The sequence below is a fragment of the Camelus dromedarius genome, chromosome 14 (assembly GCF_036321535.1).
Source record: "Camelus dromedarius isolate mCamDro1 chromosome 14, mCamDro1.pat, whole genome shotgun sequence".
Taxonomy (NCBI): Eukaryota; Metazoa; Chordata; class Mammalia; order Artiodactyla; family Camelidae; genus Camelus; species Camelus dromedarius.
The window spans coordinates 68,271,249-68,289,222 of NC_087449.1; the positions used below are offsets into that span (position 1 = coordinate 68,271,249).

Below are 17,974 nucleotides of genomic sequence, written 5' to 3' on the forward strand. Positions count from 1 at the left end.
CACTTTTTATCTCCTTGCACAGAGATGATGTTTCCAGGTAACCGTTAAAAAAATAAAATAAAACACCTCTATGCTCCCTCCCTCAATCGTCACGAAATGGGAGGCTTCCCCTAAACGGATGTTTTGTTCTGACAGGTGTGAGCACAGCGCTGGACTACTGGGGGGGTCAGGCCGGCGATGGCTGGTGGCTGCACACGTGCCTCCAAGCTCTGCCCTGAGCACCTGTCGAAGGGGCTGTTGGGGTGGGAAGAGGGGGCTGTTATTTCAAACTTCCTTTGAAAGCTTGGCGTCACCTGCATCTCTGGAGAGTTCAGGCATCCCAGGGCCGCCTGAGCTCTGGGGTGGGTGCTGAGCTGCGTCCCCGCCAGGAATCCTGGGTGCTGCTGTGGGTGGACGGGCAGACCCCCTGCCATCACCTCCTCTCAGCGCGTCAGACACAGAGCGGCCGCTCCCGGCGCCCCGTCGGCTGCTGCCGGCTCTGCCTTGGCGCTCATGTCAAGCTGTGCCTGCCTGAGTAAGGAGAGGCACCCTCCAGCGGGAGAAGGACCAGGGGAGGATGAGAGGGATGAGCTGCGTGACTGGCAGGCCACCACGGAGCGCCGCACAGGTGAGTCGGGAACCCGGGGACCATCGCTGCCAACGGCTACGTTCGCGGCATCTTGTTTGATGTGTCAGAGTTTGGGGGGCGGGAGGGAGCACAAAGGAAACCAAGAAACCACCTTTCCCACCTCAGGAGCAGCCTCACTGATTCAGGTCTTCACAGGGCGGTGGGCCCCCAGCGGGCATCGCTTTACCCCTCTCTATTTCAGAAAGTACAAAGCCAACTTTTCAAACATATTTCAGGTCAGCAGCCTGGCCAGTAAGCAAACGAGAGGTCAGCTCCCTGTCTGACGACCTTTAACCTTTAACCTGGCCTACAGCATCTCACCCAGTTGGTTCTCGCACCTACTGGTGAAACCGCTCATAGGAGGCCAGGCATGTGGCATCTGGGGTCCCCAGGCGGACACGCCCTCTGCCTGAAGGGGCAGCGTGGGGTCTAGATGGGCCCCCCATCCCTTAAAGCACCCCCACCGACCGCATGACGGGGGCCGGGACACCTGGGTGAGGTGGGGGCTGTGAGGAGGTGTCTGCGATGAAGTGTGTGTGTGGTTGGGATTCTCAGTACCAAGACGCTGGTCTGTGCCCTGATGTCCCCCAGGTGGCTCCACCGTGGGATTCTTGACAGCAAAGCACAAACGCTGGCCGATGGGAGCCGACAAGAGACAGCGTCTTTGCTACCCCTCCACCGTGAGTCAAAGTCGCTCTTGGGCTCGAGAAACAGCAGGCAACCTCGGAGCGCCTGGTGTGGAGAAGAGACCAGAACACGCCCGCCCAGCCCCGTCCCCGCCCGGGGCCCGGCGCCCGGCCCCAGACCCATGGCGCGCTCATCCATGGCTCAGCGCTGCCCTGACGAGCGCACACAAGGCACCAGGCTGCAGGCCTTTAATTTTTGGAACTGGAACATTTTCTTTAATCCGGTCTAGGCTCGTATAACACAAAGATGGCCAGGAGCCCATCACCCACCCTCCCAATGTGACGCTCAGGCCAGCTGGTGAGCGGCCGGCCACACGAGGGCGCACATGGCTGTCAGGTAGCTTCTTCAAACAGGTAAATGGAAAAAGGTCGTATTTATGTGTCTATCTAGTACATGTATATATATGTATGCATATAAAACCATGGCGTTCTTCGTTCTGGCCCAAGATGACAGTTCAGCACACCTCTGGCGCCACCCAGCAGGCAGCCAGCACGTGCGGACCTTGCCAGGCCAGGGTCGCCGCGTGCGGGTCGGGGCCGCCCGTCCGGGACGGATGGCGGCGGGGCGCCAGGTCACCAGAAGGAGTATGCTCACGGGTGGAGCTCCGTGTCCAACGTCTGCGGATGTGTGTGCGTGCGTGTGTGTGTGTGTGTGTGCACGTGTGCGAGTCTGCAGAGTAGAAAACACCAGTTCATTCTACGCGTACTAAGCATGTTCAATAAATCTGATTTCGTAACTGAGAACACATTTTCTTTTTTTTTTAAAAAGGAACATTGAAGATCTTCAAAAATTGCTACAGTACAAAAAAGGGGTGTGTGTGTGTGTGTGTGTGTGTGTGTGTGTGTGTGTATTTATATATTTATATATGTATAGTAACCAGAAACAGCGACTCTGGCGGAAGAGATTCTCGCTCCTGCTTTCTGTACGACTTCTCCTCGCGGCTCGCGTGGCTGCAGCTCTGTCCCCAAGTCCTTCGGGTCAGTACATGGCACATAATGGTATTATTGGCACGGGTTCAGAATCGAAGTACAAATCCCAGCGTCCGGCGCGACCTCCTTCCTGTCCCTTCCCTCCGCCTCCAGGTCCTTCCTTCCCTCGCGGGTCTGCTTCCTGTTCCCCGAAGCAGCTCTGGGAGAAGGCAGTTCCCATAGGCAACAGCATCTTTATAAAAATATATTTGGCCTACAGCGTCCTGCTCTGCGAGTTCCCCACCGGCAAACAGAGGTGGTGGGCGCGGGGACCCTCCCCTTACATAGTTTAGTTTTAGGTTTTGTGGGGGGGTTTTTGTAATTTTTGATTTTTTTTTTTTACAAGTTCACCAACGGAATCCTGTGTGGAGAGAAAACAAGAAGAGATTAAAAGGCAGTAGGCCAGGGGCAGGGGTGTCTCAGCAGCCTCCCGAGCCTCCAACGCAGGGCCCCTGCCCCTGGCTACAGACACCTGAGAGTCCCGGGGACACCCAAGGCTGCCTCGCGGGGCCTGGTCACCGGAAGTCGGTGAGCACGCCAGGAATCCCAGGGGGAGCCGAGAGTTAATTACGGGGAAATTGATGGAGGGGGGTCCCCTGCCTGCCCGAGATCGGGTGTGGGCTTCCCCAGAGGGGGCCGGACCACCCTACATTAACTGTTGAAGGGCAGGGACACTGCGCCCCAGACCTGCAGGTGACTGAGCGCACCCAGCACCCTGCTTGCTCTGGCCGCCAAGGCACAGAGGGGGCCCGCCAGCTCCATTCCTGGGCTGCGGGAAGCAGTGAAGTCCACTTCAGTCCACTGCTCAGCTAGGAGCTCGCTGAGGCTGGGACTCAGGGGAGGTCAACGGACTTCATCAGAAAAACCACCTCCTGGGTCTGCCCAGGGGCTGATCTTGCTGGAGAGAGAAAGAGACGGTGAATAACCGTGCACACAGCTCAGGTCAGCCGGCTGCAAAGAAGCTGGCGGCTCTCGCCCCACCTGGGGGGTGCCACTTCGGAAAATGGAGACCCCAAGTCTTCCTGCTGCAAGGAGAGACCCCAGGGACAGCGTCCCCCTGGGAGTCAGAGAGCTGCAGCCGTCCTGGGCAGGGCCAGGGGAGTCGGGACGCCTCCCAGCTCAGCCCCGAGGGGTGCTGGCTCCAAGCCGCAGCTCTGTTATGAGGGTGGGGCAGGGTGTCTCTCTGCTGTCACTCAGAGTGCCCACCCGCGTCCCCACAACTACCGGAAATCAGGACCCTCAAAGGTGTAAGGAGGAATGATGGTGCATCCTTCCTCTACACAGACTAGGGGGTAGATGCCTGCTCCTGAATCAGAGAAGCCCTCTGGGTGCTCCTTGGTAGGACTTAAGGCTGAAGGGCACCCGGGTGGGGGGCACACCTGCAGGGGTGGTGGGAGCAGTGTCCCGGTCAGCACCGTCTCTGGCATCTTCTCCAAGAGTCTTGGTGGCCGAAGACCGGGGTGGGGGCGACGGCGCCCATTCCCTCTCTAGGACCCCTCCCCGTCTGGATGATGAAGGCAGAATCACCTTGACTTCCTTCTACCTCCAAACAATGCCCATTTGGGCAACTCTGGGAGGCCTCAAATAGAGCTTCTAATCACCTCCTGTGGGGTGGCCCGCCCTGCTGTGGGCAGGGGTGTCATCGCGTGGAATGGGGCCGACAACCTGTCAGCTGGGTGCCGGACGCCCTGGGCAGCTGCTCTCCAACCGTGCCCCGCCCCCGCCCCTCCTCCGCTCTCTGGGATTTGCGGGGGGGGGGTGGTGGTGGTTAGAAAGTGCAGTTGTTGAAATGAGAGAGGAACGTCCCTCTTGTGTGTCTCTCTGCATTATAACCTTTTGAAAGTTAAAAAAAAAAAAAGCGGAGACAAATCCTCTGCGATCTCCCTGATACAAGGTCCCTGGAACTGTCAGATGCAGCGAGACGGAGGGCAGAAGGCGGGGTGAGGCGGGTGCGGACACAGTATGTCAGTTTGGGAAAGTGAGAAAAGTTCCGAGATGAACGATGGTGATGGTTTTCGTAACAACTGTGACTGTATTTAAAGGCCACAGAACTGCCCTGTTTAATGGTTCAAATGGTCAGTTTTATGTTATGGACGTTTTACGACAATTTTAAAAATTTAAAAAATATATTAAAAAATACAGGGACCCTAAAAGCTGGGTCTAGTGACCCTCCCCCCGTCCTGGTGGCCTAGGACCGTCTCGGGTTTAAGCTGCTGCCCATTGCCCCAGGGTGACGGCTGCTCTCAGATGGGCCCGGGGTTGGACCGCGAGTCACAGGGCCTCCTTCCCTAAGAAGGTGGCTTTCCTCGGAGAGCCGCCGCTGGTGGTTTCCTTCCCACCCTTTATTCCGACCTTACGCAGACAGACCAAGGGAGGCGCTGCTTCTGCTCCGACTCCTGGGCTCTTTTCTTACAGACGTCATCTGCCACTTTGTTACTTAAAAGTCTTGGCTGCCTCTGCCGCGGGCTCCCTGCATCCTCCAGGACAAGGTCCCACCACCTCCACCCCATCCCCCCCAGTTACACTTCCAACTCCCAGTTTCCTCCAGTGGACTCTTCGGTCAACAGTCAAGTACAAACCACAGCAGCAGAGTCTTCAACAGGAAAGAGTCATCAACCACAGGCCCCGACAGGACAAGACTCACACTGCGTCTCCGACAGAAAGCCGCCACCCTGGCCGCGCGGCCAGCGAGAAGCCGCTCACACCCTGAGCTCCCGGTTTCCCAGCAGGCTTTCACTAAAAACAAAACCCCAAACCCTCTCACCTGCCTCATTTTTCTCTATAAAATAACCTCTCCTCTGTTTGTTGGACTTACCCGTGGCTTTTGTACAGCCTGCTTGTTCCAAATTGCAATTCCTCTGCTGTTCTTGAATAAACCCACTTTTGCTGGTTTAACAAAACAAAACAAAACAAAAAAGCAGCTCCTGTACCCTGGCCTCAAAGCATAACTCTCTGGCTTCAAATTCCCCACGTCCCTGCTGACCTCCCCTCCCAGGGAGGCCTTCGTGAATACTGCCTCCTCTCCTAAACGTGTTCTGTTTCATTTCTGTCCATCAGAGCATCCGGCTCTGCGACTCCTCGGGCACAGGGCGACCGGCACTGGTGTTATTTGCATGTACGTATGTCACATGTCACCCCAGGTGCCGCGGGTGCCTGCTGGGTCCCCGTGGGTTTGCCCAGGTTGCAGCTCTGAACCTGGCCCGGGAGGGAAATCCACGTGGAGTGAAGCTCAGAGAAGAGGCAACTGTACCAGAGGAGCTTTGTCCTCGGCATCCTTATCTGCCAGAAGTGCCTACAGGTGAAGTCACGTGGGAGGATGGAGGGCAGGGCTCTGGGCCACTCGGGGGCCAGCCTCTTCCAAACCTACCAGCATCTGCTTCTCCCCGGCATCTCAGGATGGTGCCAGCTCTGCACCTTGAATTGCCATTTGAACAGCGGCGCTGGCTTCTTGTAGAGGGGCTGGTAGGTCGCCTGCAAGGAGGAGGAGCGACCCCGGCCACGCTCCAAGCCGCCAGTTCCTGCTGCCTGCACTCAGCTCATGGGGGCTGCTCGGGTTGTCCTGCTCCGGAGGCTCAGCACGAGAGCCTCTCAGCCGGGCACTGACCCCAGGAGGGCTGGAGAGAGCGCATCCTGCCTAGAGGAGGGCACAGGCGGCGGTGTGGACGCAAGATTCTGGGCCAGAACGGGAGGCTTCTGCTTCAGAGATCCGAGAGATGAGGATGTGGGATAAATTCTGACTTGGGAGAAACTAGTGCCCTCTGCTGCCTGGCGGGAGAGTCTCGGCTCCCTGGGCCCACCGGGCTGCAGGCCGCACGGGGTCCTGGGCTTGAGGGTCAGTGCCTGCTTGCGCAGAACGAAGAGAACAGCAGGCAGACTGCGTTAGGGCCCAGAGTGCGGGAGCTGCGGCGAGTCCCCCGCACCCCGGGAAGGCTCCTTCCCCACTGCTCCGCTCGGCGCCGGTCCTCAGCCTGGGGAGAGAGGAGTTTCCAGAAGGGGCTGGATGTTGCTTTGAACACAGCGTTCCTTTGAATTACAGAAGCTGGATATTCTGTTAATGTATTTTTTAGAACAAAGCGGGAAGGCTCAGGTGCGTTTCTTGTGTTTTATTAGTTATGTCTTTGGTGTGTTTTTGAAAATAGTCACAACACATGATTTATTCCGCACTGGCTTTGGTGCAGGCTCGCCAGGCTTGGCTCGGCGTGACGTGGCCGTGGCAGACGGGAAGGTCTGAGCACTAGTGAGGTTTTCTGAAGTTTACTTGCTAACATGAAAAATGACAGGAAATTAGCGCACGAGCGATGGGAGGCATGGCTCCAAGGTCCCTTTCCTGGGAGCATCTTGTCTCGTCCAGAGCATCCAATCGGGCCCCACCACGCAGGGGGTCTGGGGCTAGAGTCTGCTGGAATCTATCGTAAAGGCTGAACCTAGGGAGACAGGCTTAACTGCTGCCCAGGCTGGGCTGCCTGTGTCCACGAGCCCCGGTCTTGCCGTCAACCTGCCGGCAGGGAAGCGGGCTCTCTGGGGCGGGGCTCCGGTCCCCAGTGTGCCGGGGTCAGTGTGAGCACGCAAGACGGGCGGCGGGTAACAAACAGCTATATCATCATTAAAAATGCATGTGGAGAGGCTTAGCAGCCATGCAAGAGATCAGTCTCTCCGCTGGGTCTTAAACCTTAATTAAATGTTTTAGTATTACTTGCTGTTTATTTAAGGGACAGTAAGTGCCCCAGTAGATCTGAGCCATTCTCTCCTCCATCCTTACGCCCAGGCATTGACTGCAGGAATCAGGGCTGCTTCAAGTCCGAACGCTTTCCCCCGGTGAGTGAAAAGCAGTCGCCCGATGCTCAGGGACGGGATATGGAAACACTTATCAAGGACGGTCAGGGCTGCTGGCGTGGCCCTCCTGGTCCGTGTCTGCGGGGGGATAGGCGGAGAGAGCGGATGCTCTGAGTCCGTGGGCGCCGTGGCTGAGTGTGGTTGCGCTTGGAGCAAGTCCCATGGGTTCTGCTCACCTCCCCACACCAGCCACCTGAGATCACGGTGACTCGGTCAAGCTCTGGGGACACAGGTATCCTCCTCCTGAAGACAGGACTGGTCCTGAAGCAGCTCCTTGAGAGACTTGGGAAGTGCGGCCCAGACACACGAGGAGAAGTGGTCCCCGGGGCCCATCTGGGGTCACACACGAGGAGAGCCCACCCCAGTGTCCGTGGGTCCCTGGAGTCGCACACGGGGAGGGCCTGCCCCAGTGTTTGGGGGGTTCCTCTGTGCCCTGTGCTGCTAGAAAGGGAACTGGGCTTGAGACATGAAGGTCTTTGGAAGATGAGGAGGGAATAAAAGCACTTTCTCCCAATTTGATTTGCATTTAAAGTCAGAGCTGTGGCTCCCTGTCCACTGGGGCTGAGGAGGTCCCCAGCCCAGGCTTTCGGACACGCAGGACCTGCCTCCCACCTGCGTGGCTCCCTGCCCTGCAGAGTCAGGCTGAAGGGCCCCCACGGGGATGCCGAAGTGGCTGGAAACCCGCCCTCATCTCCCACCACTCAGCTCTCATCCCATCTGGGGCCAGGCCGGAGCTGGAACGGGGACAGAGACATTCCACAGGGGACTGCGATCAAGGCTCTTTGGGTGGTGGGCAGAGCAGGGCCCGGAGCCAGGTGACCAGGGGACGTGTGGCCCCACCACTTACAACCTGACTGTAAGCTCAGGCAGTCACTTCACCTCCCCACGCCTCAGGTTCCCATCTGTCAGATAGGATTGCCGAGAAGACTGAGTTTTGAGATGTTCAGAGTGCTCCAATGAGCTGCGGCTGGAATGCCATGGGAGGGGACCATGTGCCCCCGGCCCCCGGCCCGGCAGGGGCCTCCCTGGAGTGGAAGCATGTCCACCTCCAGGCCTGGGGTCCCGTGGGGCTCGGAGGAAGAGAGTGAGGTCTTTGATGGGCACGGCCAGCATCTCCCAGCTCCACGTCTGGTGTGTTTGTGCATTTTTGAAATCCTGACAGAGACACTGGCGCCCCTGTGGCCGCCCTGACGAGGCCCCACAGGGCAGCAGGAGTTCTGCAACTAATGGGCAGGCCCCCCACCGCCAGCCCAGCCGGGACTCCAGCGGGAGCCCTGTCACCGGCCTTGACGAGGCCAGTCGCATCCAGGCAGACAAAGGTACGAGCTGCTGGCAGACGGGCCACACCAGGGCATCTGGCCCTCGACTGCAGGGACAGACCTCCTCTTACAGCCTCAGCAAAGGCCTTTGGGCTGGAGGGGGACTCACTTTCCATCTGAATCTCATTAGGTTCCTTCACCCATCGGCTACTCTGAGCGCTCAGTGGGCTTTGCTGGCTTCAGGGCAGGAGGTGAGGGTGGGAGATGTGGCTTGGAGCAAACAGGCTGCTCACTAGGGCTGGGATTAGGGCCTGATCGGTTCACTCCTACTTCTCAAAGCAGCCAGCTCCCCCGGCCCTGGCTAAGCGCTGTAAGCAGAGTCCCCTGGGGGTCACGAGTGCGCCCCAAGAAGACGCCTCCCCCGCCCCTGGCCTTCCCCCGACTCTGACAGTGACGTTCCCCCTGCAGCCTCCACATCAGAAGGTCAACAAAAGTAACAAAGAACATTTTCAAATATCTGTAGCCCTAGAAATTGGTTTCCTGCTGGTAGAAGGGACCTGACGTCACGTTCAGGAGGAACCTCTGGGGAGGGAAGATGCTGTCTGTGGATGAGCGAGACGAGCGTCCTCTGGAAACACAGCGTCAGAAAGGAAAACGCAGAGCCCTGGCCGCAGCCACTGCCTGTGAGTGCGGGACGCGCGGCCCCGGGGCCGAGACGCTCTCCCCCCAGCAGCCCGACGTTCGGGAGGCTCAGCCCAGAAGAAAGCAATTTACCGTTAGCATTAAAGTCAATATCACTGAAAGCAAACGGAATGTTCCCACCCAGCAGAGCGTGGAAAATTCAGTGCGTTCTGGTGCCGGTCTCCGGCTCCAAATTAGTAGATGTCTCAGCTCTTCACTTTCCTCCTTTATCATCTTCTTTCTTATCTCTTATTTTTATATTTCAAAATTGTATTTTAATTCTGCTCCGCGCCCTCCCCGCCCCCCCCACCCCCGTAAAGACACGTGATGGAGGCCCGGCCTGGTATCCGCCCGCGGCGCCGCGGCCCTGTCTCCTCTTGTCGTGGAAACGGGAGCTGCGCTTGGAGCTCGCTTGGAGAACTGGGGTCCCCGGCACTGCAGGGGAGCGGCACCCACAGAACAACCGGGTGCCGAGTGGGGGTTCGAGGGCGTCCATCGGTCCCTTCCAGGGGGACCCGGGGGCATTTCTCATGAGTGCAGCAGAGAGACCACAAGCCCAGCCCTCTGGCTGGCAACCAGGGCGGTGATGCCCTCAGAATTCTACCTGCCACATCCGGAAGGGAGGCGGGGTGAGGGGGTGGAGGGAAGGTCAGGCAAAGGGAAAATTAATCAAGGTCCCCAAAAAAGAGGTACGTACCATGAAACAGACACATGGCGTCTGCCCTGCCCCCAGGAGGTAAAAAAGACTTCGGCCAGTCAGCAGGAGATTTCAAACCACTTCTCAGACACAAAGGCCACAGGAATAAGATGCCGGTCAGAAGAGGAGGGTCTGCAGCAGGCAGAAAGGCGGGCTGGCGCGTGCTGGCACCCGGCACCCCACCAGCCGGCTGGCTTGGGCCCGCCCCCGAAGACTGGCTTCTTAGGAGGAGGGTGTCGCTCAGGGGTAGGGCGTGCGCTGCGCACGCACGAGGTCCTGGGTTCAGTCCCCAGGACCTCCATTAAACAAAGAAACAAACAAGCCTAGTTACCCCCTGCCCTACCGATAAGGAAAAGGAGCCTGGCCTCTCGGGTAGAGGGGAGCCCCAGGGAGGTGATGCTCGGCCTGGCCCCGCTGGCCGCCCCGCCCGGAGCCGGCCGGTGTTCCCTCCCGCCCTGTCCTTGGAGGTCACGCAGCCTGAGGCGTCTGTGCACAGGAGGAATCTGGTGCTGAGGCCCACGGTAGTGCCATCTCCAGGTTTTAGTTTTTGACTTGCAGGATGAGAGCCAGGCTCAGCGTCTCTGCCTCCACCCGCTTCACTGCATGTTATAGGGAGGGCGGGGCCTGGCGCCTAAAATGCCGCCCCCGCCCGGGTGTTTCAACCCTTTGAGACTGAGCTGCCACTTCCCAAGGCCGGCGAGAGCCAACAGAGCATCACCTTCAAACAGAAAGCAAGAACCTGTTCCGCCCGGGGTTCCCACGCCAGCCAGCTGTGCCCGCCCTGCCCGCGGCCAGGGGCGGAGGGTTAGGGCTGTGACACCTCAAGACCCACCCGCCCCTCTTCCCCCAAAGGCGGAAGCACTGGCCGGCCGGGGCTGGCACCCAAACGGGCACACACATGTTCGGGGGGACGGTCTGAGAATCCGTGCGCACACGGCCCTTGGCGAGGCTGGGATGCAGCCCACGAGCTCCCCAAACGTCGCCGAGTGGAGGCCACAGCATTTAGACGGGCCATCCTGAGGGTTCTGCTGCCCCCTTCTCCCCTGGGGAGGGGGCCTCTCAGACAGAGAACACGGCAGAGTCCGGCTGTAAGTAAGTATTAAAGGAGCTCCCACTCGCTCTCGGGGACAGGACAAGGCGACATCAACTCCGGGAACAGCCCCTGCATCTCCTGGACGTGGGTGCAGGGCGGAGCCCCTTAGGGCACTGGGGCAGCGCCCCGGCTTCTCCCACTGCTGACCATGGGCCCTCAAGTCTGCCTGGGGTCCTGCTCATTTCTTCCTAAGATTTTTAAGTTGTGGGATTTTTTTTTTTATTATTTACAAAATGCTGCATGAGTGAGGGCTCACTCAAAAAATAAAACCTAGTTTATTGCTGTTTCAATCTAATTCTGGATGAGCCTTCAGAAGCGACTCAAGGGTTTCTTGCACACTCCCCGGGCCGGTGAGAGGCGTGTCTTCTTTGAGGGATTGTGTATGATTAATAAAAAAGGGCACTTAACAACCAGGAGTCGGGCTGGTGTTTGATATTTTCGCTAGATTTGCTGCTGACATTTTATTGATGGGGGTTCAGAGATGCTGGTGGGGGCGGGACGATCAAGACTTGTCGGTATCTGGGGAGCTCGAGACTGCGAGGCTGGCTTTGGACTCTGGGCAGTGAGCCTTGCTCGGCCTCCGAGACGCGGGACCCAGGAGCAGGCAGGACAGTCGGCACGTAGCCAGGTGCCGGGGTCTGGACTGGACCCCGACCGCCGCCGCCGCGTCCCCTCCCTGGAGGGCGAAACCCCTGTTTGCGCCTACCCCGCCCCTCTCGCCTCACCTCGCCCGGCCGGCTGCCTGCGCATGCGCGGGCCACCGGCAGGACGAGAAGGCTGCCTCACCCCGAGGACAGCCCGGCACCCCCAGGAGCGGGCGGCGACCGCGCCCGGCTCCCGCCTGTGCTTACCGGTTCCCGTTAAACGTGGATTTGTACTCCCCGGTCGGGTGCAGCGTCTCGTCGGTGTACACGGGCACGGACGCCCGGACACACTCGTGCGAACACTGGAGGGTCTCGTTATAGGCCGTGAAGATGTCCAGGCTGCTGGGCACGCGGGCGGGCGTGAAGTCCGTCAGATTCTGGCAGCTCTCCTCCTGCTGGGTGGCCTTCCGCTGGTGGCCGTTCCTGCGCGTGTTCCCGCTCTGGGCACAGCTGGGCCGGAGAGACGTCGGGGTGGGCGGCGGGCAGACGCCGGCACCCACAGACAACGCCAGCGCTTAAAGCGGTGGGACCTTCCTCTCCAGGCATTAATTATCCATCATTTAATATTAAACGGTAATTCCCAGCCTCTTCAGAAAGATGGACCACAATCAAGCAATCAGCGCTCTCTTTTTATTTTTTTAAGAAAATTTGAATTTTAAATGTGGTCGTTATTGCAGGGAGGATTCTGAGGTAAGTGGCTGAGCTGTGCTATCAGGGAGCTGAAGCCTCCTCCGGCCACAGGATGTCAGCCGGACAGGGGTACTGACTACGCTTCCCCAGGAGCGTCTGAATGGGATGGACACCATGGCAGGGGCCCGTGGGGAAGACTTTGTGCCCCGGTTTGAGTGGTCATCGTTCGCTGGGACTGGACCATGGAGTTATCCTCGGGGAGAATTGGGGGGGGGGAACCCTGATCCTCAGCCCCTCCCCTGACCCTTCTCACAAGCTGGAAATGAGACCGGATCACTGGGTCTTGGAGAGAACTGTGCTGTGTGCCTCGTGGGTACCTGCCTCCATTCCCCGTTCTTCTGGGCCACAGAGGCTTCCAGACACTGTGCAGACCACACGCGGGACCCCACCCTTACGGGCCAAGAGATCTGATGGAGAAGACACGCAGTGACCCCTCCCAGCCCCCGGAGGTCACTTCTACGGCAAGTTCACAAGGATGGAGGGAAGTGTCGTTCCCACAGAGGAGGGCAAGGAAGGGGAGATTCCAGGAGCCTCACTGGGGTACCAGATCCTTCCCTCTCCCCCCTTCACGTTCAGAGCCTGTGCAGAGGGGGCTGTAAGGGGCGGGGGTCCACGAGCCCATCTCCCCGTAAGTCGTTTTAATTCCCTGCCACGTCTTCCCAATGAGAGGAATCCTGGTTGCTGGTGGGACGCCTCGCCCACAAATGAAGGTGGGAAGATGGGTATGAAAGCTGGGGGCCCCCTCAGCAAGTGCGTGGAGCCCACCCACCTGCACCCTGGGGCGTCCTCCCTAAAGGACTCTTGGCGGGCTTGCTGCAAACCCCAAATGCAGGACAACCAGGAGGAAGGCTGCCTGCCTGTCACATAGCGAGAGGGTCGCAAAGTTGGCCGCCTCCTTGGAGGGAGGGGCTTCCCCTCATCGAGCCAGCCGGGGGCACTGGGGCCGCCGCGCACGCACGCGGCCCAGGGCCCCGGAGCCCCTTCCCCAGCCAGGCAGCCCTGCCCAAGATGCCCCGCCGGGGGCTGAGTGCCATCCACGTCGCCTGCCCCAGAAAACACCCTGGGTCCCGAATTTGCTGGCCGCCATCAGGCCACTCCAGGCCTTTCCGGCTCAGCGTGAGGTCTGTTCCGGGGTGGTGCCCCCCCAGCCCCATCCTCTCTAATCCTGGAGACTGGCCTTCGCTCCCGTTTCCATGCTTCTCTGCTCCCCGGAGGCCCAGGGCGGCCCCTCCCCTCAGCCCGCCTGACCTCCTGGCCGGTCAGCAGTGGGGGCTGGGTGTGTTACTCTACAAGGGCGGGTGGCTTCGATGCTAAAAGGAGCTGCGTTGCTGGAGGAGTGGCAGCAGGGAGGCGCACGAGAAGCAGTGTTGCCCAGCAGCTCCCTGATCTTCCCAGGGGTGGAGCAGGTGTGTACACCTAGCAAGGCCAACCTCAAAGTAGGCCAATTTCCAGGAGGAAACAGGCAAAGACAGGCTGCCTGGAGCAAAGCAGTAACCTAGTTCGGCAGACCCAGAGCGGCCTCAAGAGGAAGGCAGGAGACAGAGAGGCCGGCGGGGACAGCCGGGGACAGCGAGGGGCAGGCACAGACCCCCCCCCCCCACCGCACCCCCGCACCCAGGCAGCTGGTGGGAAATAATGAAAAACGCGCTGGGAGGGTGACATTCAAAGGGCACTGGGATCTGAGAGACAGGCTCTGGGAACAGGACACCTGCTGCTGCCTGTGGGACTAAGTCAAGGGGCCCGGGCTCGCCACCGGAAGGAAGGGCTGTGCCAGGGAGCGAGCCGCCCACTCGCCGGCCGAGCTGCCCAGGGCAAAGGTGAGGGGTCGAGCGTGGAATTCACCAGCAAACAGAAACAACTCCCTGGGCTGTGCGCTGGACCAGATTTGAAAAGTAGAGACTCTCCTGTGTGCATGTCCCCGGGGACCCCTGTTTCCAGGCCAGCAGGGCCGAGAAGCCTTACCAGTTTTTTAAGACAAGAGTTGTAATCAGAGCAGCGATGACCATGATGAGGGAGACGGTGATGGTGATGATCTGATGGACCGCCAAACCTGGAGACAGAGAAGCAGAGAGGGGAGCCATGAAACCAGGGGCACGAGATTCAGGGGCCCAGCTGAGAATGCTCTGAACACCAGTCCCCTCGTGTAAAGGGTGTCCCAGCAGGGGACCCCAGTTGACAGGGTCACGTGTCCTTCTTGCACCTGCCAAGCCCTTCACCTGGTGCAGGTGGGCTCTGGTGGAGGCACTCCCCAAAGACCCATCACCCCGCCTTTCTCTCCTGCCCTGGGTAGGTCCTGTCCTGAAGTCTGAGCCCTGGGGCAGCTGGCCTGCAAGCGGGAGCAGGGTTTGGCCTGACCCAGGAGGAGCCAGGACAGCCCAGGGTTTATTGGGAAGATGGGGAACGCGTGGGTTGACACTCTTGGAGACTCAGGCACTTGGATCCCTGGTGAGCGTCTTCCCCTTTTCAGAATTCTCTCCAAGAACCACACTGCCGGTTGAGGCTCTGGGGAATAAAAGATCCAGGCCCAGAGCTGATGCTTCCCCAAGTCCCATGGGAGGATCTGCAGCCTGGCCTTTGCTTCTGCTTTGTGTGTGTGTGTACATGGTGGGGAGGAGGCAGCAGGATGGGGACAGAAGGACCAGCCACTCCAGCAGCAGGACAGCCAGAGCCTGAGGGAGAGCAGCCTGTGAACCCCACTGGAGGACTAGGATGGCAAGGACAGGAATTCTCTCCGCACTGTCCCTTTGCCCCTCGCCCCTGCAGCATCATTGTCCACCAACCACAGATGCAGGGGGAGGGGGAGAAGACAGGCTGGTAACAGCCCCCACCTCTGGTTCCCTCCCCAGCTAGGTCTCTCCGGACAACTCATCCATTACATCCTTCCTGGGACATGGACATTAAGGCTGAATCCGCTGGTCAGTGTGGGCCACCTGGAAGGTCCAGGGCCCTGAAGTTCTCTGCAGAGAGCCCTGCAGGTGGCAGCAGCCCGCCCCACACAAGTGTCAACTCCCCACGTCCTCCCACCTGGGTCACTCGAGCATCTGTTTCCCTCCACTCCCGGCATCCAAGTACAGAGACCCACCCATCGCACCCGAGGCCCCGGCGGGTCCTGGGGTGAGAACATCACGTGTGCGTGGTCCAGCATGGAGGTTTTCAGGGTGTAAGAGTTTTCTGGTGCCTCCCAAGGACACAGTGTCACAAACAGATGTTACCTCTCTACTGAAGAGGATCCTCGTGGGGGAATTGCTAATAAATAATTCAAAGTTGGCGTGACCAGAAAATGAGCTTTCTCTTCCTGGAGGCCTCACTTTTGGGCTATTTCTGTTTGTCCTGAGGCATTCCCTTCCTGAGCCAACAGGATAAGCACCCCTGAAAAACTGGAGAAGATCCATGAACGTCACGGGACTCCCTCCATTCATTCTTTGAGCCATTGATTCAATAATCTTTTATCGAGCACCTGCTGCACGCAAGGCAGAGGCCGTTTTGACTAGCTTAGCCCTGGTGCCTGCTTTTAGGAGCAGCTGTGTTGGTGCCCATTGTTTAAAGTGGCAGCGTTCACTGTGGGTTCCGGCTTCCCATCCACCTGTGCCCAATCTGTGGCATGTGCTACAAATCTCTGAGCCAGCTTGCCTTCCCCCTAGGACTGCCAAATCAGCTTGCCAATGGGGCTGATAGCGACTTATGCCGTAGGGACCACCTTCAATCTTACCAATGAGGATGTGCCCACCAGCCTCAGTGATTGCTATTTATTCACAAGCTTCTCTGAGACCCGACTCAGACTTTGTTGGGAGAGGGAGGTTGAAATGGATGTCCAGTCTAATGGACAACCGGGAGAGGTGGCTGCTCAGTCTTTCCTCACCCTCCCTCCATCTACACAATCCTTGCCCAGTCAAGAGATGAACATGCTGTCATGAAGTCATGAAGAGTAGGTGCTCATCCTTTGTGCTTCCCATGATGAGAAGGAGGCTGATGTTGGTGATGGTGGTGGTGATGATGGTGATGGTAGTGATGGTGGTGATGATGGTGATGGTAGTGATGGTGGTGGTGATGGTGATGATGGTGGTGACGATGGTGATGATGATGATGGTGATGGTGGTGATGGCGGTGGTGCTCATGATGGTGGTAATGATGATGATGATACTGGTGATGGTGATGTTGATGGAAGTGGAATGATGATGATGGTGGTGATGGTGAAGATGCTGGCAATAGTGATGATGATTGTGATGGTGGTGATAATGAAGATGGTGATGATACCGAAGATGGTGATGATGATGGTGACCATGATTATGATGATGCTGGTGGTGATAATGATGATGACAGGCGTGCTCAACAAGCATTAGCAATCGTCAGGTGTGGGCTATCCCAATTATTCCCAGCAACGACCCTCAAAGGTAGATACTGTTGTCATAAATTATGGAAGTGAAAACCATCTGGGCAAGTTTGTGGAAATTCCTTGGATCACATAGAATCTTCTGGCTCAAAAAGCAGTTGTGTTAAATGATTTTGAGCTCAGACTTTGTTCAACTCAGTTTTAACTTTGATCTGAGGTCCTCACTTTTTCCAAGGCAGAGGCTGGCAGGTCTACCCTCTACCTGCCTGGGGAGAACAAGCTTCTAAATTACAGAGGCTGGTACTTGAACCTCACTACTTCCTCCAGAGAGAGACCCCTAAAAGAGAGCTCTGGGCCCCATGAGAAAAGCCTCTCAGCCATCTTGGCAGGTCACATGCCAAACTTGATGGCAAGTACTGAATTTTTGTTTCTTGGGATAAACCTGCCATCTTCTGGGCCAGGAGAATTCTCTGTGGAGGAGGGCGATGTAAGAAAGCGTGCTGAGTGGCGCCAGCAGGAGCAGGAGGGAGGGTTCAGTTGCAAGACCAGGCCCAGCGGGAGGCACTGAGGGTCTCCGTACAGGAGCAGAGCGCTCTGTCGTCCACCCCCCAGTGTCTGCAGGGCCAGAGGAGGCCGGGCCACCAGCGGGTTCTGACCTGCCATCTCGTTACCAAGGGAATCCTTCTGTTGGGGTGAATGTCTGGTTAGCAGGCTCTTCGGAAGGTCACCTTGAGGTGACCAGTCGTATCTTAGATACCCGATTCCCTCCCACCCCCTCTGGGAGAGATGGGGAAGCACTGAGTCTCTTCTTCTGGTGGATGGAAGGATTTGAGGCCCAGAGGAGAAAACGTTTGGCTCACGGAGCCCCCTCACTGAAAACCAGAACAGAAGCCCTTTGCCGGAGGCTCTCGTGCATCTTGGAGCCCCTTGTAAAAGATCCAAACCTTCACTGGCTTTATGTCCGCCCCACCCCCAGCGCGCGCTGCCGGACACAGCATCTTACAACAGCAGCTGCGCCTCACGTTGTTAGCTCGGGAACTGAGAAGTAGAGGATAAAAAGCGAGGGGAACAGGAAGGAAGGTAACGACGTAATTCCAACGCCTGCCTTGTTCTGGAGGCCCCCCTCCTGCCTCCGTGTGAAATTTCTCCCTAGGACTTGCCAAGTTCAAATTTGGAGGAAATGATACATGGGTTAATAACCAGCTAGGATCATCAGGGCGGGAATACAACGGTAACACCATGGTGATGCTCTCTGGAAAGACGTCGCCACGCCTGTCTTCACACACGTGATCGATTTAACCCGCTGCCCAGCCTGCAGAGCAAGGCGATGCTCTGCTCTGGAGTCCCGGGGACAATCAAGCATCCAACGCCAAATGAGCAAACCTGGTAATAAAGCCGGTTAGAGGCCACCTCCTTCCTGCTCCTCGCACACTTTGCTTGCAAAACAGTCCTGTGCTTCACCATCTGGCCCGTGGGCTTTGATGG

At 58.1% G+C, this 17,974-nt stretch overlaps 1 protein-coding gene across 2 annotated transcripts in view; it reads right to left on the reverse strand.

Annotated features, from left to right (window-relative positions):
* Positions 1-1,471: 1,471 nt before the first annotated feature.
* AJAP1 (adherens junctions associated protein 1) overlaps positions 1,472-17,974 on the reverse strand; it is a 111,438-nt gene continuing 94,935 nt past the window's right edge. Inside the window, exons 3-6 of one of the 2 annotated variants that reach the window (XM_064494135.1) lie at positions 14,122-14,209; positions 11,677-11,919; positions 9,733-9,812; positions 1,472-2,623 (exon numbers count right to left, since the gene is read on the reverse strand). In XM_064494135.1, the coding sequence (XP_064350205.1) occupies positions 2,610-2,623; positions 9,733-9,812; positions 11,677-11,919; positions 14,122-14,209 (425 nt within the window). In that variant the 3' untranslated portion in view covers positions 1,472-2,609. Of the gene's footprint in view, positions 2,624-9,732; positions 9,865-11,676; positions 11,920-14,121; positions 14,210-17,974 lie in introns of both variants that reach the window. The other variant, XM_064494136.1, reaches the window with a different exon arrangement.